Source organism: Gymnoscopelus braueri, assembly GCF_963280865.1.
Source record: "Gymnoscopelus braueri genome assembly, chromosome: 23".
Lineage (NCBI taxonomy): Eukaryota > Metazoa > Chordata > Actinopteri > Myctophiformes > Myctophidae > Gymnoscopelus > Gymnoscopelus braueri.
In genome coordinates this window covers 13,422,297-13,438,780 of record NC_137625.1, presented here as the reverse complement: position 1 = coordinate 13,438,780, position 16,484 = coordinate 13,422,297, and the positions used below count along the sequence as shown (strand labels likewise).

The 16,484-nt window shown below is 40.7% G+C and overlaps 1 protein-coding gene across 4 annotated transcripts; it reads left to right on the top strand.

Moving 5' to 3' along the window:
* The first annotated feature begins 3,689 nt into the window (after positions 1-3,689).
* On the top strand, positions 3,690-12,826 carry LOC308079680 (uncharacterized protein). Of its 4 annotated transcripts, XM_080421237.1 has the most exons (11): positions 3,690-4,179; positions 6,147-6,316; positions 7,057-7,189; positions 8,701-8,816; positions 9,094-9,259; positions 9,715-10,026; positions 10,298-10,458; positions 10,697-10,816; positions 11,030-11,074; positions 12,086-12,241; positions 12,274-12,826. In XM_080421237.1, exons 1-11 carry the CDS (start codon positions 4,137-4,139, stop codon positions 12,274-12,276), a joined length of 1,425 nt encoding a protein of 474 aa, XP_080277363.1. In that variant the 5' UTR covers positions 3,690-4,136; the 3' UTR covers positions 12,277-12,826. The 4 variants fall into 4 exon arrangements, with proteins under 4 accessions (XP_080277363.1, XP_080277362.1, XP_080277361.1 ...); XM_080421236.1 differs by having other exon boundaries at positions 10,703-10,816; positions 12,086-12,826; XM_080421235.1 differs by having other exon boundaries at positions 12,086-12,826.
* Positions 12,827-16,484: the final 3,658 nt, after the last annotated feature.

Genomic DNA, 16,484 nt, shown 5'->3' with positions numbered 1-16,484 from the left:
TCCAAATTTTCTCCGATACTTTCAACCATGCGACACTAATGGTTGGGAGGTGTATTGCACTCTGATACATTACAAAAAGAAAAAAAGAAAATGGCCGGCGATGGGATTAAAATGCTTTTTATTGAACAATACGGGAGATACGGGTACTTATCGTGGTCCGGATCGCCTTGTAACATCCGTGGCTCAGGGGTAAGCACTTTATATTTGAAATCTGAACGTTTATGTACATGTGAGAGTTGGCAATGTAAACAAATCGAACACCGCTATAAACCAGGGGGACTCGGCAACATGTGTTGTGAACCATGGCTAGGACGGATCACTTTGAGTGGACAGTGGTCACTGTGGGGCGGCAGTGGATCAGGGGTAGAGTGAACTATGAAACCGCAAGGTTCCCAGTTCGATCCCGTCATCCCGGGTTCCTCCAGAGTTAGTGTCCTTGAGCAAGACATTGAACCCCTAATTGCTCCCGATGAGCAGGTTGGTGCCTTGCATCGTTTCCTCCGCCATGTATGGGTGAATGTAATGCACAATCTATGTAAAGCGCTTTGGATAAAACAAAAGCACTATTTTTGCACCATTTACTGAACATATCACTCCAACAGGTGGCGGTAATGCAACGATCATGGACTATGATCATGGATGCCAACCGCTCCAAAAAGAAGCGAGGAAGATGAACGCATAGGATGAACTACTCTAAGATGGTAAGCAAAGATGGTTAATTTATGAAGATACGCATTCCGGATTGTAGCCACTACTAGAAACGACATGGTACACAAATTCTGCAGGATTTGTACTTTTAACTCCACCCACTTAGGAGACCACCATGTAATGGTTTTCTTAAGTGGACGCCTCCGTCTGACGGCAAATCTCGCGAACGTCCTTTGTTTAAGCTCCGTTCCGGTAGCAAATATAACACATCCGGTTTCTGAGCTAGCAAATATAAGGTTTCCGGTTGCCTTCAAAGTAAGAGCATCGCATTTAATGTTTTATGAAAGACATACATGCATTTCGAAAAAGACATTTATACAGTGGTGGAAAGTAACTAAGTACATGTAATCAATTACTGTACTATGCATTTTGAAAAATACACGTATACAGTGGTGGAAAGTAACTAAGTACTACTCCACTACATTTCAGAGGCAGATATTATACTAGTTACTTGTTACTTTGTATATTTTTGATTATAATTACAAGACCACTTCAGCCCTATTTAAACTTTGGAAATTTGAAAATAGCCGATCTACAAGCAAAAGATTTTTATATTTATACAAGACCACTTCAGCCCTATTTAAACTTTGGCAATTTGAAAATAGCCGATCTACAAGCAAATATTTGTATATTTAATTACATTTTGATACCAGTACTTTTACTTAATTACATTTAGAATTCAGGACTTTTACTTTTGCAGAGTATTTCTACATTGCAGTATTGATACTTTTACTTAAGTAAAACATTTTAGTACTTTTTCCACCACTGCATTGATGGATGTATTTATAAGAATTAGCCTACGCCCTAACAGGTCGTTATTGAAATTGGCCTTTGATCCACATTCAATGGGCACTTAGCACATTTTCCATACACCCATGTTTAACCACTGTGATTAGACTGTAAACAGGTTTCAGATTTAAATTGGAATGCCAAAGATGGCAATCCCCTTTCTATAAATAATAATAGTAGCTTGTACAGGTGTAACATGTGGGGGGTTTATAAACATATTTAACAATACAATACAGTGTGTGTGTGTGTGTGTGTGTGTGTGTGTGTGTGTGTGTGTGTGTGTGTGTGTGTGTGTGTGTGTGTGTGTGTGTGTGTGTGTGTGTGTTTGTCATGGCATGGTGTTTTTTCCCCTCAATTTCTTTAGAGCACAAAGCCCAAATACCATTGAATATAATATATATGTATATATATATATATACGTATACGTATATGTATATGTATATGTGTGTGTGTGTGTGTGTGTGTGTGTGTGTGTGTGTGTGTGTGTGTGTGTGTGTGTGTGTGTGTGTGTGTGTGTGTGTGTGTGTGTGTGTGTCAATGCAACAACTACAGTTGTTAAAAAACAGTTTTGTCTGAATCCAGCCACTGTAGTCCACACACTAAACCTATATTTTCTACAGAGGTTGTGAATATTTGATTGTTAGGTTAGTGCATCAATGATCTTGTTGTACAGTATGTTAAAATGTTTTGTTGAAATGTATATACAAAAAATCTGTTATTTCTAATTATGCTGCCGGTATCGTGTCTGTGATTATAATGAGCAGGGGATTTGAGCAGGTCACAGCTGATTAGAAGGTTGTAAAGTAAGGGTTTTTTTTAGGCAAACTTTGCAGCATTGGGTAAAGAGTAAATAATATATATATATATGTGTGTGTGTGTGTGTGTGTGTGTGTGTGTGTGTGTGTGTGTGTGTGTGTGTGTGTGTGTGTGTGTGTGTGTGTGTGTGTCCAATTTGTATAGGCTATGCACTGAAAAGGGCCCTTTTCTGACCCTTGACCTCACTGGACGGCCCGCCACTTTTTTTTACACCTTAGTGCCGCTTAGCGGAGAGTGTGGCTGTGTAGAGGGGGTCTCCCCGAACGCGTGCGTACCTCAGAAGTTCCGGCACTAAGCACCGTCTCCTGTCCAGTGTCCAATTTGTATAGGCTATGCACTGAAAAGGGCCCTTTTCTGACCCTTGACCTCACTGGACGGCCCGCCACTTTTTTTTACACCTTAGTGCCGCTTAGCGGAGAGTGTGGCTGTGTAGAGGGGGTCTCCCCGAACGCGTGCGTACCTCAGAAGTTCCGGCACTAAGCACCGTCTCCTGTCCAGTGTCCAATTTGTATAGGCTATGCACTGAAAAGGGCCCTTTTCTGACCCTTGACCTCACTGGACGGCCCGCCACTTTTTTTTACACCTTAGTGCCGCTTAGCGGAGAGTGTGGCTGTGTAGAGGGGGTCTCCCCGAACGCGTGCGTACCTCAGAAGTTCCGGCACTAAGCACCGTCTCCTGTCCAGTGTCCAATTTGTATAGGCTATGCACTGAAAAGGGCCCTTTTCTGACCCTTGACCTCACTGGACGGCCCGCCACTTTTTTTTACACCTTAGTGCCGCTTAGCGGAGAGTGTGGCTGTGTAGAGGGGGTCTCCCCGAACGCGTGCGTACCTCAGAAGTTCCGGCACTAAGCACCGTCTCCTGTCCAGTGTCCAATTTGTATAGGCTATGCACTGAAAAGGGCCCTTTTCTGACCCTTGACCTCACTGGACGGCCCGCCACTTTTTTTTACACCTTAGTGCCGCTTAGCGGAGAGTGTGGCTGTGTAGAGGGGGTCTCCCCGAACGCGTGCGTACCTCAGAAGTTCCGGCACTAAGCACCGTCTCCTGTCCAGTGTCCAATTTGTATAGGCTATGCACTCCTTTGAACAGCATCTATCAATTTAGATAAATAATTAATGTTTTAAATCCGTTTTTGTTACACAGAAACATAATATGTGATATATAGCTTCGTTTAAATGCTTAATTTATAGTTTTAATGTGCAAATGAACCGTTTTTCAATGGTTTTCAATGGTTTCTTTTTACTCTAGAGGGTACTCTTATTCTGAAGAGATCGTCCACCGGAAGTCTTATATTTGCTCCGTTATATTTGCTGACTGAACACTGCTCTCTGCTTACTGGTGCTAGATCCCGCGAGAATGTGTTGCTGGGACAGAGGAAGGTCGATAATAAATTCGATTTTCTCCTGATTTGTCTCTCTGAAAAAAGCCATTTAAGTATGAACATCTTGGGAATATTGTGTGGCTTGTGACGACCGTGTCCAATATGTAGTTCAGTGACCGTGGGGATAAAGAATGGTTCAGAAGCTGTGTTCACGTTCACTCTCCCATTGGAATGAAATGTAAATGAATAGACCTCCAACCTGCTTCCGGTCTCCTAAAAAGGCGTCTGCCTCTATTATGGTCCGCTACTTCCCGTTAGTTTACCAGTATATCTCATTGAAAATGTTTGTTTTGATGCCAACTGCCGTAAAACAATAATAATAATAATAATAATAATAATAATAATAATACGAAGAAGAATTGTAGCCTTTAACCTGTATTAGACATTAATAACAGCTGTTGGTGGATCTTTAGTGTTTATTGTCTTCTCTGTGTAAAGGACATGTCACTTCTATTCCTGGTGGTTCTGTCATGTACATGTGTTGGTAAGTATCTCTGTCATTTTCTCATAGGGATATAAATAGTCATGCAAAAGCCAGTGGTGGAAAAAGTAGCCTACTCAGATATTTTACTTAAGTAAAAGTATCAATACTGCAATGTATACATAGTCTGTTACAAGTAAAAGTCAAAATGTATTTGAGTACCAAAGTATTGGTAGCAAAATTTACTTATAGTACCAAAAGTAGAAAGTACTCATTGTGCAGAATGTCCCATTTCACAAATGTATAAAAAATCATTTGAAAATAGCCGATATACAAGCTCACAACTCCTCGCAAAGAGATGCATTTTGAGCTTGTAGATCGGCTATTTTCAAATTGACAAAGTATAGGTCAAGTGGTTTTGTAATAAACAAAATCTACAAAGTAACTAGCAACTAAAGTTTTCTAAAAATTGTAGTGGAGTACAAAGGGCAATATTTTCCTTTGAGATGTGGAGCAGAAGTAAAGTATTGAAATTTGGAAATACTCCAGTAGAGTAAAAAATACCCCAGAATTGTACTTAAGTACAGTGCTTGAGTAAATGAACTTAGTCACTTTCCACCACTGGCAAAAGCAAGGGATTTAAATTAATTCACCCATATTTCAGTTTTAATTAACAGTGGTTGGAAAAAGTTGCCTACTAAGTTAAGTAAAAAAAAAAGTAACACACTCAAGTAAAGTCCTGTATTCAACATTTTACTTGAGTAAAAAGTACAAAAGAATTGGCATCAAAAGGTACAATTAAAGGTGCAGTTGAGTAAATGCACTTATTTGTTCAAATAAGTGTTAGATAACTATACTCTGATAGTAATCATTGTTAACGTTTGTTCATTAAAGGGTCCCCCGTCTCTCCAGCTCTTTAGTAAACAGGAAAAAAAATGTCAGGTCAGGAATCAGGATACCAATTTTATCTGTACAGGAGTGACAATTTAAGTGAAATTGGAAGTGATGACACAAAGCAGTAAGCAGACACAATTGGAACTGTAACACTATAACGTTGAAGCTGATATGAATAACCTGATTGGCTGAAATTGGTAGCCCACCTGAAAATGTATTTTCTATTTACATTATTAGCTGTAGAGAGGAGAGACCCCCATTACTGAACAAACACTCTATACATAGCAATGATTACTGATCAGAATATAGAGATCTAACTGTGTTCTTCTAACTTTAACCAAAAACCTTTTGTTTTAACAAAAGAAAACTAAAAGCACATAACTTACCTTTTATTAAAGCTGCACTATGTAACTTTCCTCTTATACCCCGGATTTGAACCCGGTTTCCTGTGCAAAGTGCTGACATTTTTTACCATTGAGCTAATAGAGCCTGCCTGCTTGCTCAGGGGATGAATTGAATCTTGACCATCAGGTCAAAATTCGTGTCAGATCCTGTGTCTCTAGGTGAGACATGACCTTTGACCCGATCTAAATGTCTCAATAGAAGAGCAGGGAGACAAACATACAACCATCCCAATAAGTTATATTGTATTGTAACATACTGTGACATAAAGCCGCTTTTAAGTGCCAAAAGTAAAATTCTTTCAAAAATGGCAGATCTACAAGCTCACAACGCATTGTGAGCTTGTAGATTGGCTAATGCATAAATGACTAATGTATGTTTAACTTTTTTTTTTAAATCCATGTCTGCAAAGTAACTTGTAATTAAGTTTTCAAAAATTGTAGTGAAGTAAAAAGTACAATATTTGCCTCTGAGCATATAAAGTATTGAAAATGTTAAATACTGAAGTAAAGTAAAAGTACCTCGAGTACTTAAGCACAGTACTTGAGTGAATATACTTTACTTTCCACCGCTGGTAAATGGCAATTAATCCTGAATTCTATACCTGCATGTTGAATTGCCACAAATAATACAAACATTTGATCGATTTCTTTGCAGACTATGCTCTCATGCCAACCCCTGTGATGTTCAGATAGTTAAATAGATGATTAACTTCTCTCTGTCTGTGTTTTAAGGCTCATATGGAAGATATTATGAGGTATGCTATGGGAGTGAATTTACTATATCTGTGGAGGAAACGGGTCTCATTACCTTCCATCGAGAGTTGTTCTTCCTGCCAATCAAACCAGGCAGCCGGACGATACCAATTTCTGAGGGGATACCAGTGGTGATGGAGAATGGGACGGTAAAGACATGGGATATGTTCTCCTACATAGGAAGACCATATTTAAAAAAAAAACATAATCACTTAAAATCCGATTTCTAAAGTAGTGAAAATAGCCGATCTACAAGCTCACAGCGCTTCGCAATGCGATGCGTTGTGAGCTTGTAGATCAGCTATTTTCACATTTTCTAAATTCTTCTAAATTCTTTTCTAAATTCTAAAAGATTTTCAGTACAGCAATGCATTGATATTAAAAAGAAAATGTGCTATGTAATTTGTACTTTCGAACACTTTAGTAGTAGTTTTTTAAAAGCAAGTACTCCAGTACTTTAACTCCTCGAAATTTGACAGAGCAACTCTCACTTGTAGTTGAGTAAGATTTGACCAGGAGTGTCTATACTTTTACTTAAGTTCTGAGGTTGAGTACTTTGTTCCCGACTGACTGTATTACTTGGCATCAAACAAACAAGCTAAAAGAGAATGTACTGTACATAATATGATGGGAGAATTATTTAGCAAACCGAGATATTCAAAATAGACATATACGTGTGTGTGTGTGTGTGTGTGTGTGTGTGTGTGTGTGTGTGTGTGTGTGTGTGTGTGTGTGTGTGTGTGTGTGTGTGTGTGTGTGTGTGTGTGTGTGTGTGTGTGTGTGTGTGTGTGTGTGTGTGTGTGTGTGTGTGTGTGTGTGCGTGCGTGCGTGCGCGCAAATTACAATTGACTCCTGTCTCTATGTTTTTGTGTTCTCCCCTCTTCTCCAGACGTTGGACCCACGGCGCTACGACATATCGTCTGATACATTTATTATACGGGAGGTGACAGAGAGAGATGAGGGTTTTATTGCTTATAAATTGAGCAGCCACACATTCACTCTCTTCAGACTGTCAGTCAAAGGTGAGACGTATGACACTTCATTCTGGTCTGTTCCAGTGCTGTTTCTAAAATCATGTGGGCCCGGACCACCAGGAGTCCAAATGGTCTATTATGAGTCTGTAACTCTGAGAGTCGGTGTACAGGTCAGTTTGGTTCCATTTGAACACTCTCAGAGGTACATTAACTCTGAGGAATTTACAATGTAGATTGGGGGTTCAGGCATAGTTTAATTCAGTGATTCTCAACCTTTTTAATTTCAAGGACCCCCAGTTTGATATGCATTAGAGCAGTGGTTCTCAAACTTTTTCATGTCAAGGACCCGCAAAATGATATGTATTTGGCCGCGGACGCCCATCACAATTTGTTTTTGTTCCAGGGACCCCCAGAAACAAAGATTTGAGTTACAAATGTTTGCTATAAAAATAATAAAAATGTTCACGATTTTCCAAAAATAGCAGATCTACAAGCTTGTATATCTTCTATTTTTGAATAGCCAAAGTATAAAATATGGATAAAGGGGTTAAAATGATTGTGGCGCTTTATTAACTAATTTTGCTGGGGACCCCCTGGCACCCCCCCAAGGACACCTGGGGGTCCCCAGACCCCACTTTGAGAACCAATGAATTAGACCACGGACCCCCATGTGATACAGTGTTTTAGTTTTTCCTCTGGGCCCCAATCTACGCTGAAAGATCCTCAGTGTTTATTTGCCCAGACCTGTGGCCTGGTGGTCCCCGGACCCAGTATTGAGAACCGGCGCGTTCTAGGATTTATGTAACTACCGTAACAAGACTGGGCCCAGTAATGTCATGGCTTCATGTGGTCAGTCTATGACGCCAGTCTAGTGCAGTACCTTAACCCTATTTTTTAACATTACCGATACTTAGCGGATAAAAGCGCCAAATTTTGCATGAGGCTTCTTTAGGACCTACTGATGGATTCTAGCCTGGGATCCAAACTTTATTTTGAAAATTATCCATACAATTATCAATATCCAACCAATAGCTTTGTTTACAAAGCTGTTTTGCCAAGTCCTGGAAAAGATGCGTTGTGATTGGCCAGTAATGTCACTTTGATTGGCAGTTGTGCCGAACGCACACCCCAAAACATAATTTACAAGACTGTGGCGGCTTGTGTGGGACAACCAAGGTATGGATGCGTGTGTAATGACAACTAATAACAGATTCATGGAGAAGAAAAAAACGCTTGATTGCAACAAATAGCGTAAGTAGCGATATGCTTATGGGCTCCACTCTATGCTATTGGGGCTGCTGGGGAAACTGGACGACAGGGGAAATTCTGAAAAAGACCCCATGGCCAGTAGGAAATTGTATTTATTATTTTATTTTAGTCCAGACTTGTCCTTTAACCCATGTCACATTCATTATTATGTATCACGTGTGTGTGTGTGTGTGTGTGTGTGTGTGTGTGTGTGTGTGTGTGTGTGTGTGTGTGTGTGTGTGTGTGTGTGTGTGTGTGTGTGTGTGTGTGTGTGTGTGTGTGTGTGTGTGTGTGTGTGTGTGTGTGTTTAGATTGTTCAAATAATGTGACAAAGGAGTATGGATCTGACTACTACTTCAAATGCCCCAATAATGCATATTCCCTGGAATTCACTCCTCAGGAACTCGCATACCCGTATGGGCCACAGGTAGGGCTGCAACTATTGATTATTTTCTTGATTATTCTATCGATTACTTTCTTTTTCACGTGCGTGCGTGCGTGTGTGCGCTCACTTGCTACAAGTTGCCGTGAAATCAGTAGATTATCAACACAGTATTATGGTGCTAGTAAAGGCTGGGAGAGTGTGTTGTTACTGTTGTTTTATAGTCGTTTGAATTATAGTTTATATTTGGGAATCAACAGGACCGCCATGACATCGCGACACCTATCAATCTTTTTTTATTTTATTTCTTTTTTTTACCCAGTCCCAGGTCTTGTGGAATCGCACTAACCTGGCAGCCAGTGAAGGCAGGGGAAGGATGCTGAACAACAAGTGGATGATGAACAAACTCACCTATGAATCTGTTGGCTACTACACCTTCAGGGACATAAACCACAAGTTTGTTTCCAGAAACAGGATGAAAGTTGAAGGTTAATGATGTAGAATTATCTGACATTGTATCACAAATAACTCAGTGGTGGGCAAAGTCCTCAACCCCAGTTACTTGAGTCAAAGTACAGATACTTTTAAAAAATCTAAGATTTTCCAGAAATCTTTGTTTTCCATCTACTACACCAAATGTCTTCGGTAAAAATAGTCGATCTATAAGCATTTTGAGCTTGTAGATCAGCTATGTTGGCTGCTGAGGTTCAAGTGGTTAAGTGGGTAATTCATAATGTAAGAAAGTACTTACTGCTTAAGTGGTTAATTCATAATGAACTTTTCCTTTCTTAGAAATATAATAGACTCAAAAGTAAAATATGTCTTTGAAATGTATAGTAGTGGAGTGAAAGTACAAATATACTCAAGTACATGTTACTGTCCACCACTGCCAATAATCCACTGAGATTTATTTTAATGCCATCCCCTCTATCTCATATTACAGAGCAGAACCAGTACTTTTATGACAAAGTCCAGGGCCAGGACCTCCACATCACATTTGGGATGGATCCTGCGTTGTTTGACATGACCTTTAAAGCAGGTGCGGATCATTCAGAGAATGTGCTTTTGATGGAGAAAGGCGAACTGGGGGTGCACAACACGTGGATGTATGAAGTGTTTCAAGATAGACTTCAAAAGCTATATGGACCGACGCTGCAGATTGCCATTGAGGACCTCCAGCCATCAGACTCGGGTCGCTTTGATTTCAGAGACTGGCAGGGCAACCTGGCCCTCGTAGTGTTTCTGGAGGTAAAGGGTGAGTTACAGTATGCTGCACTGATCCTGGTAGCACGTTAATGACCCTTTTCCCAGAACTCAAGATTAGTAGTATTGTACTTTCTGAGCAGGGCCCAAATTAGATTGTGTGAACATTATGTGAAACCAAGCTGCATATGGAAACAAATCAAGAACCTGTTTCAAGGCACGGTACGGTTTGCTTAGTTCTTGCTGTCGAAAAAGAGCCTTTAATCTCATCAAAGTTTCTGGTTCACGTAATCAACCCAGGGCACTTCTTTCTGTTCTTTCAGAGCGTTATCCTCCTTATCTCAGATACATTGGTTTTGCTGTCTTCATATTGACGTTGGTGTTCTGCTGTTGCTGTGTGAGAAAGCGCTGCTGCAAGAAGACCACTAGAAAGAACCGCTCTGTTCCTGACACTGAAGCAGCACCAGATGTATATTACCACGATGTGAGTACCCAACACAATGTATATTACTACCATGATGTAAGCACCAACACAATGTATATTACCACGATGTGAGTACCCAACACGATGTATATATTACCATGATGTGAGTACCAAACACAATGTATATTACCATGATGTGAGTACCAAACACAATGTATATTACCATGATGTAAGCACCAACACAATGTATATCATCATGATGTACCAAGCTGCTTTTTTTTATTTCAACATCCTTCAGTTACAGGACAACATTCAGCCTTCCACTTCAGCTCATCCTAGTCCTAGTCCATCACATGGACCAACTTACTCTCACCCGCTCTACCCCAACGAGCCTGGATCCACTTACCAGCCACCACTGGTAGCTGTTTTATCTATCATAATAATTTGTCTCAAATGTATTTAACTATAATAGTGGTTCTCAAAAAAAATTCAATGATCCCCATAACTCTCAGAGTTACAAACCTCTAAAGGTCCCCTCAAGGAACCCTGAGGGTCCTTTTACCCCACTTTTGAGAACCACTGATCTATACCCTGACAGATCAGAATTGATAAGGCTCGTTTCATCTTACAGGTGCCTGGTCCTGAAGAACCTCATATGAGCTCATCTCAACCTGAGGTATGGACCCACTCCCATACCTATAAATAGGGAAACCAAATAGCTTTGTGCTTAAACCCAAAGCCTATGTAAAAAGTACTATGAAATATATTAACAGTCAAGCAACTGCACTGACTTAAATGGTGTCTTCTGCTGGCGCACAATGCATACAGGCTTTCCCAAATCCATGGCAAAAGTTCATTTTTTTCAACCCCCTACTAAGACAAATTCCGTGCTTGGAAAAAAAAACGGAAGGAGTCTAACAAACCTATCGGAGATCACGGAGGTTCCCGTTGTAGTTAAATAGCACGTTGGACAAAGTACTCAACCTCAGTACTTAAGCACGTTCATTACAGCACTGGTCACATACTGACGCGATGACGTTATGATGGCATTGACCAATCAAGAGAAAACCTGCATGTTACAATTGACGCGCGTTACAATTGACCCGGTTCTCCCCTGCATTTACTCAATTACTGTACTTAAGTACAATTTTGAGGTTATTTATTCGTTTACTTGAGTATTTCCTTTTTCTTTCATTTTTTCTTACTTTATACCTCTACTCCACTACTTCTCAGAGGCACTTTTTACTATTTGACAGCTTTAGTTACTTTGCAGATTTATATCATTTTTATTAGCATTATTACAAAACATACGGTTAATCCCTATTTTATACTTAGGCTATTTTCTAAAAGGATTGACGATTTTTGGAAAGATTGAAGTCCTTTTAGTTTGTTCTTTAATTATATTTTGATGCTGATACTTTTGAACTTTTTTACTCAAGTAACATTTTACTTTACACACACACACACACACACACAGGCCTTTTACTTTAGTTTCTCATATTGTGCATTTACTGCATTAACCCATTAAAACTGGGAGAGCATCTGTATACTGTATATGCTATTTTTAAACATGTTTTTTTTAATCTTGAAAGTGTTTGAAAATGTTAGTTTAGAAGGCATTTGTAGAATCGGTCTCAGGTCTTAATGGGTTAAAAGTATCATAATTGTTTTGGTCTTCTTTCTCCAGGCGGGGACCACAGGATCAGAGGAACCTCCTCCATATGATTCTCTCTTCTCTTCTGGTGCTGAACCCCAGTTTGAGCTGAAGGGAACGACGTTCCCCTCCGCTCCACCCCTCAGTTCAGACACGCCTTACTCTGATGTCTACACCTCAGACAAACTCAACTTTCTTTAGGAAAAAAAATGAGGAAAATCTAAAGATCAGTTGATGCTTTGTGACTTAACATTAGCCTTCCGGCCTTTTAATCCCCCTGCATAACGTACCGACATGACAATCTCACAGAACGTTGAATCTCAGGTTCTCATCGACTGATGATTTTCCTCACGGACCCAACACTTCTCCCCCACGCAATGGAGAGTCACATCGTATTGTAAAGATCCATTAGCTTTAAATAGAGCACAGCTCAATGACTACTCCTTTCTGTTTGTGTCGGATGTGAAACTAACTACTAGGCTACTATGCTGTTAATTTATTGCCAGACCCAGGGGGTCAGGCCTACATGAGGGAGGCTTTGTCTGTCCCTCTTTTCCTCCCGGTCAGGATAGGATAATTCCTTTTAACAGGTCGTTCATGAAAGTCCTTGCGGTCTTGTTTCCAATGAGAACCTGTGAGCAATTGGGGTTAAGAGTCTTGCTCAGGGACAAATTTCATATCATCGGCACATATGCTGGGATAGCCTGGAATCGAACCTGGGGCAACCAGGGCCAGCTGGTTCCCTAGGCGGGCTCACTAACCACTCAGCTATGGCCGCCCCGGTCAACGTTTTTCCTCCCGGTTCAACGTTTTTCCTCCCGGTCCCTCTTTTCGATCAGCCAAGCTTAGCGTGACGTAGTCAATCAATCAATCAATCAATCTTTATTACAGCCGAAGCCAATAAGGGACATACAAAACATTAAAAGTTAATATATAAAACAACTAAAAAGCACAGTAAAACACAACATTATAAAATGCACTTGTACCAATGCTTCCACATTTGGGAGCGGTATCTTACTGAGCTATGCCTTGGATTTATCATATTGATAATCACCTCATTAAGAGACCCATCAAGTCTACACTTAAAACTATACATAAGGTTTCTCAGGAGAGCTTGAAAGGTGGTTAGACCCGAGTCACAAAAAAGCTGACTAGCACTGCCACCCCTAGGCTTCCTCAGGAGAATCCTGAGAGCGTCATTGTAAGCCACCTTAAGTTTGCGTAAGCTCTCCTTTTTATATTTCACCCATAAAGGGGCAGTATACAAAGAAGTGCAGTATGCTCTAAACAAATTAATTTTAACCTCATCAGAGCAGTAGTGAAATTTTCTTACCAGCATATTAGCTTGAGCATACAACATACGTCTCTGTCTGAACATGTCAGCATCATCTTCCATCTTATCATTTATGATATGCCCCAAATATTTACAACTGTTGCACACAGTAAGGGTTTGCCCAGACAAATAGAAAACAGGAAAATTAAGTTTCAGGTCCTCCTTGGTCCTGCAGATCATTACCACACTCTTTTTGGCATTGTACTTCACGTCAAACTGAACACCATAATCGGAGCAAATGTTAAGTAGCTCCTGAAACCCAGCACTACTAGGGGATACAATGGCCAAATCATCGGCATACATAAAGTGATTGACCAGGGTGTTACCTATCATGCAACCAGTCCTAGCCCCTCCCAGCTGCTTTGACAGGTCGTCCATATATAGGTTAAAGAAGGCGGGGGATAAAAGCCCCCCCTGCTTAACCCCATTGCCTACACCAAAGGGAGAGGATATGCTATTCCCCCATTTCACTCTCATACTTTGTTTGGCATACCAGTAAGCCAGGATGCGTATGATGCATCCAGGCACACCCCTCTGATTAAGTTTGACAAAGAGTTTGTGATGATTAATACGGTCAAAAGCCTGAGACGCATCAATAAAACCTATCAGCATAGTAGAGCCTTGTCTTCTATATGTTTCAACAGCCTCTTTTAAGGCATATATACATAAGTCTGTACTGTGTTTAGCCTTAAAACCAAATTGGTTGTCTGTGGTGGAGATAAAAACACTTATCCTATCCAGTAGGATCCTTTCAAGTACTTTAGACAAAATGCTGGCTAGGGCAATGGGTCTATAATTAGCCATACTCCCAACCTTGCCCGCCTTGTCCTTAATGACAGGCACTAGGATGACTGTGAGCATGGAATCTGGTAGGATCCCATGTGTTATCAGTCCTGTAAGGCAGATTGACAGCAGTGCTGCAACTCTAGGGCTGGCTAGCTTTAGGTGCTCAGCACTAATGTTATCTAGGCCACATGCTTTTTTATCAGCTAATTGTCTAATCGCTAGATAGATCTCATTAGGGCTGAAGTGTACTCCACCCTCATCTAACTTACCTATATAATAGGGTTCACTCTTTACACAGTTGAACAGAGCAGCATAATGCTGCCTCCATAACTCAGTTATGTTTTCTGTACCTGAAACACCATCAATATTACAAGGCAGTACTGCTTTAGACCTATTTATATTTTTAACCTCTTTCCAAAAGCCATTGGCATTATTGCTTAACAGTTTCCCAGCCATAGAATCAGCTCTCATAGTTTGCTCATGCTTTCCCACAAAACGCACTGCCTGCTTATACCTGGCATTAGTTAACTTTTTATAAATAAGTTCAGGCCCCTGTCTAGGTTTCTCAGCAATAACCCAGGCCCTATGGGCCGCCTTAGCTTCTTCATGGTGGCTAGCAACATACATGTTCCAGCCCGGCTTGATGTTTTTAGACCCTCTAGGGTGAGAGAGTAGGGGCCTGCTGGCCACAGAGAGAGCATTAACTATACCATTATACATAGTACACAGGTCAGTACAGTGATTGGGGTCCTTACAGTTCACATTACATAGAATAGCATCCATTGGCACATGAACTTGACTTAAAAGAGCATCTGTTCTCTCACTGTAAGAGGAAACATCATCTTCTGAGAGCTTTTCCCAATCTATCTTGGTCTCATATTTACCATTACTCTCAAGGGTTAACTCAGGGAGCATACCCGTGACCATTATCATCTCAAGGGGGAAATGATCAGTAGTGGTAGCTTCATACAGCACCTTCATAGACCCAATCGCTGCATGAGCATCTGCAGTACATATTACATGATCAAGCCAGCTAGTTGTACTGTGTGCTTCACTATAGTATGTAAAGCTGTTAACAGGTAGAAGCTCTTGACTGGATAAAACAAGATTATTATCCCCACAAAAGCCAATCATATGTTTAGCAAATAGGGAATTATTGTCACCAATGTCAGCATTCATGTCCCCCATAATATAAATGCTTGTGCACTGGTGATCAGAAATGAATGAACTAATAAACTCAAGTCTGTTCACGTATTCATCATCATTTTCTCTGGACTCATAAGGTGTATAAATGTTCAGAATAATAAACTCTCTCTGGTTCATCTTTACCTGTACACCCATGCACCAGTCTGCTTGGAGCCTGACAACATTGATTACTGGGTCCAGATTTTTACGCCACATGATGGCCACGCCCCCAGAAATCCTCCCTCGCACAATGCGCTGAGAGAGATCTGTAGTTGACTCCCCCGCGCCGTGAAAGTTTTCATGAACAGAGTTTAACCCCCCTAAGTCTTGTTTGGAGAGGAAAGTCTCCTGCAAGCATAGGATATCACAGTTTTGCAGCAGGTTATCCACCTCTGCACGTCGGGCTCTGTCTCCCATGCTCCTACCCAATCGCAGTCCCCGACAGTTATAGGATGTCACACGCATTAATGATTTGAAGTTGTAGCCTCAGATTCCACATTCTCTGGGCTCAGCAGCTCATTACTCCCCACAGTAGGATTGCTAAGAGCTGCCCTGGGTACACGGGGCTCGTAATAGCGCCTGACAAAGACACCCGTTGGCCAAATATGTGTACTGAACATGTCCGCCACTTCATTGCAGTCCGCGGTAACATGAAACGAGCCAAATCTGCCAGGCGTTTCAATCTTTCTACATGTCACCGAAGTATTGGCCAATTTTTCAGCCAGATAGTTCTTCAGAGTAACAGTGCTCTGATCTTCAGATTTCAACTTATAAAGTGGTTTGTATGTGTGTTACGTACTAGGAATTTATTCTGGGTCTGGCAGAACCAGGTCTCCTGGTCTTATTTGACTATACTTGAATTTTTGTATCAGACTGCTCACAAGCCCATCAGATGGTGGGGTATCCTCTTGGTAAACTCACTGTCCGTGAGTTGAAACACTTTCCTAGCTTTTTTTAACTATGTTGATAAGAGAAAATATTTTCTAATAAATATTCATATTCAAGGCTACCAATGTATGCTTTGTTTTTAAATAAGCTTTATTTCAATTTTGAAATTGAAAAGTGTGGGGTCGCCATAAAATGGGGTCCTGGTATAAAAAGGTTTGAGAACCCCTGATATACGTAGCT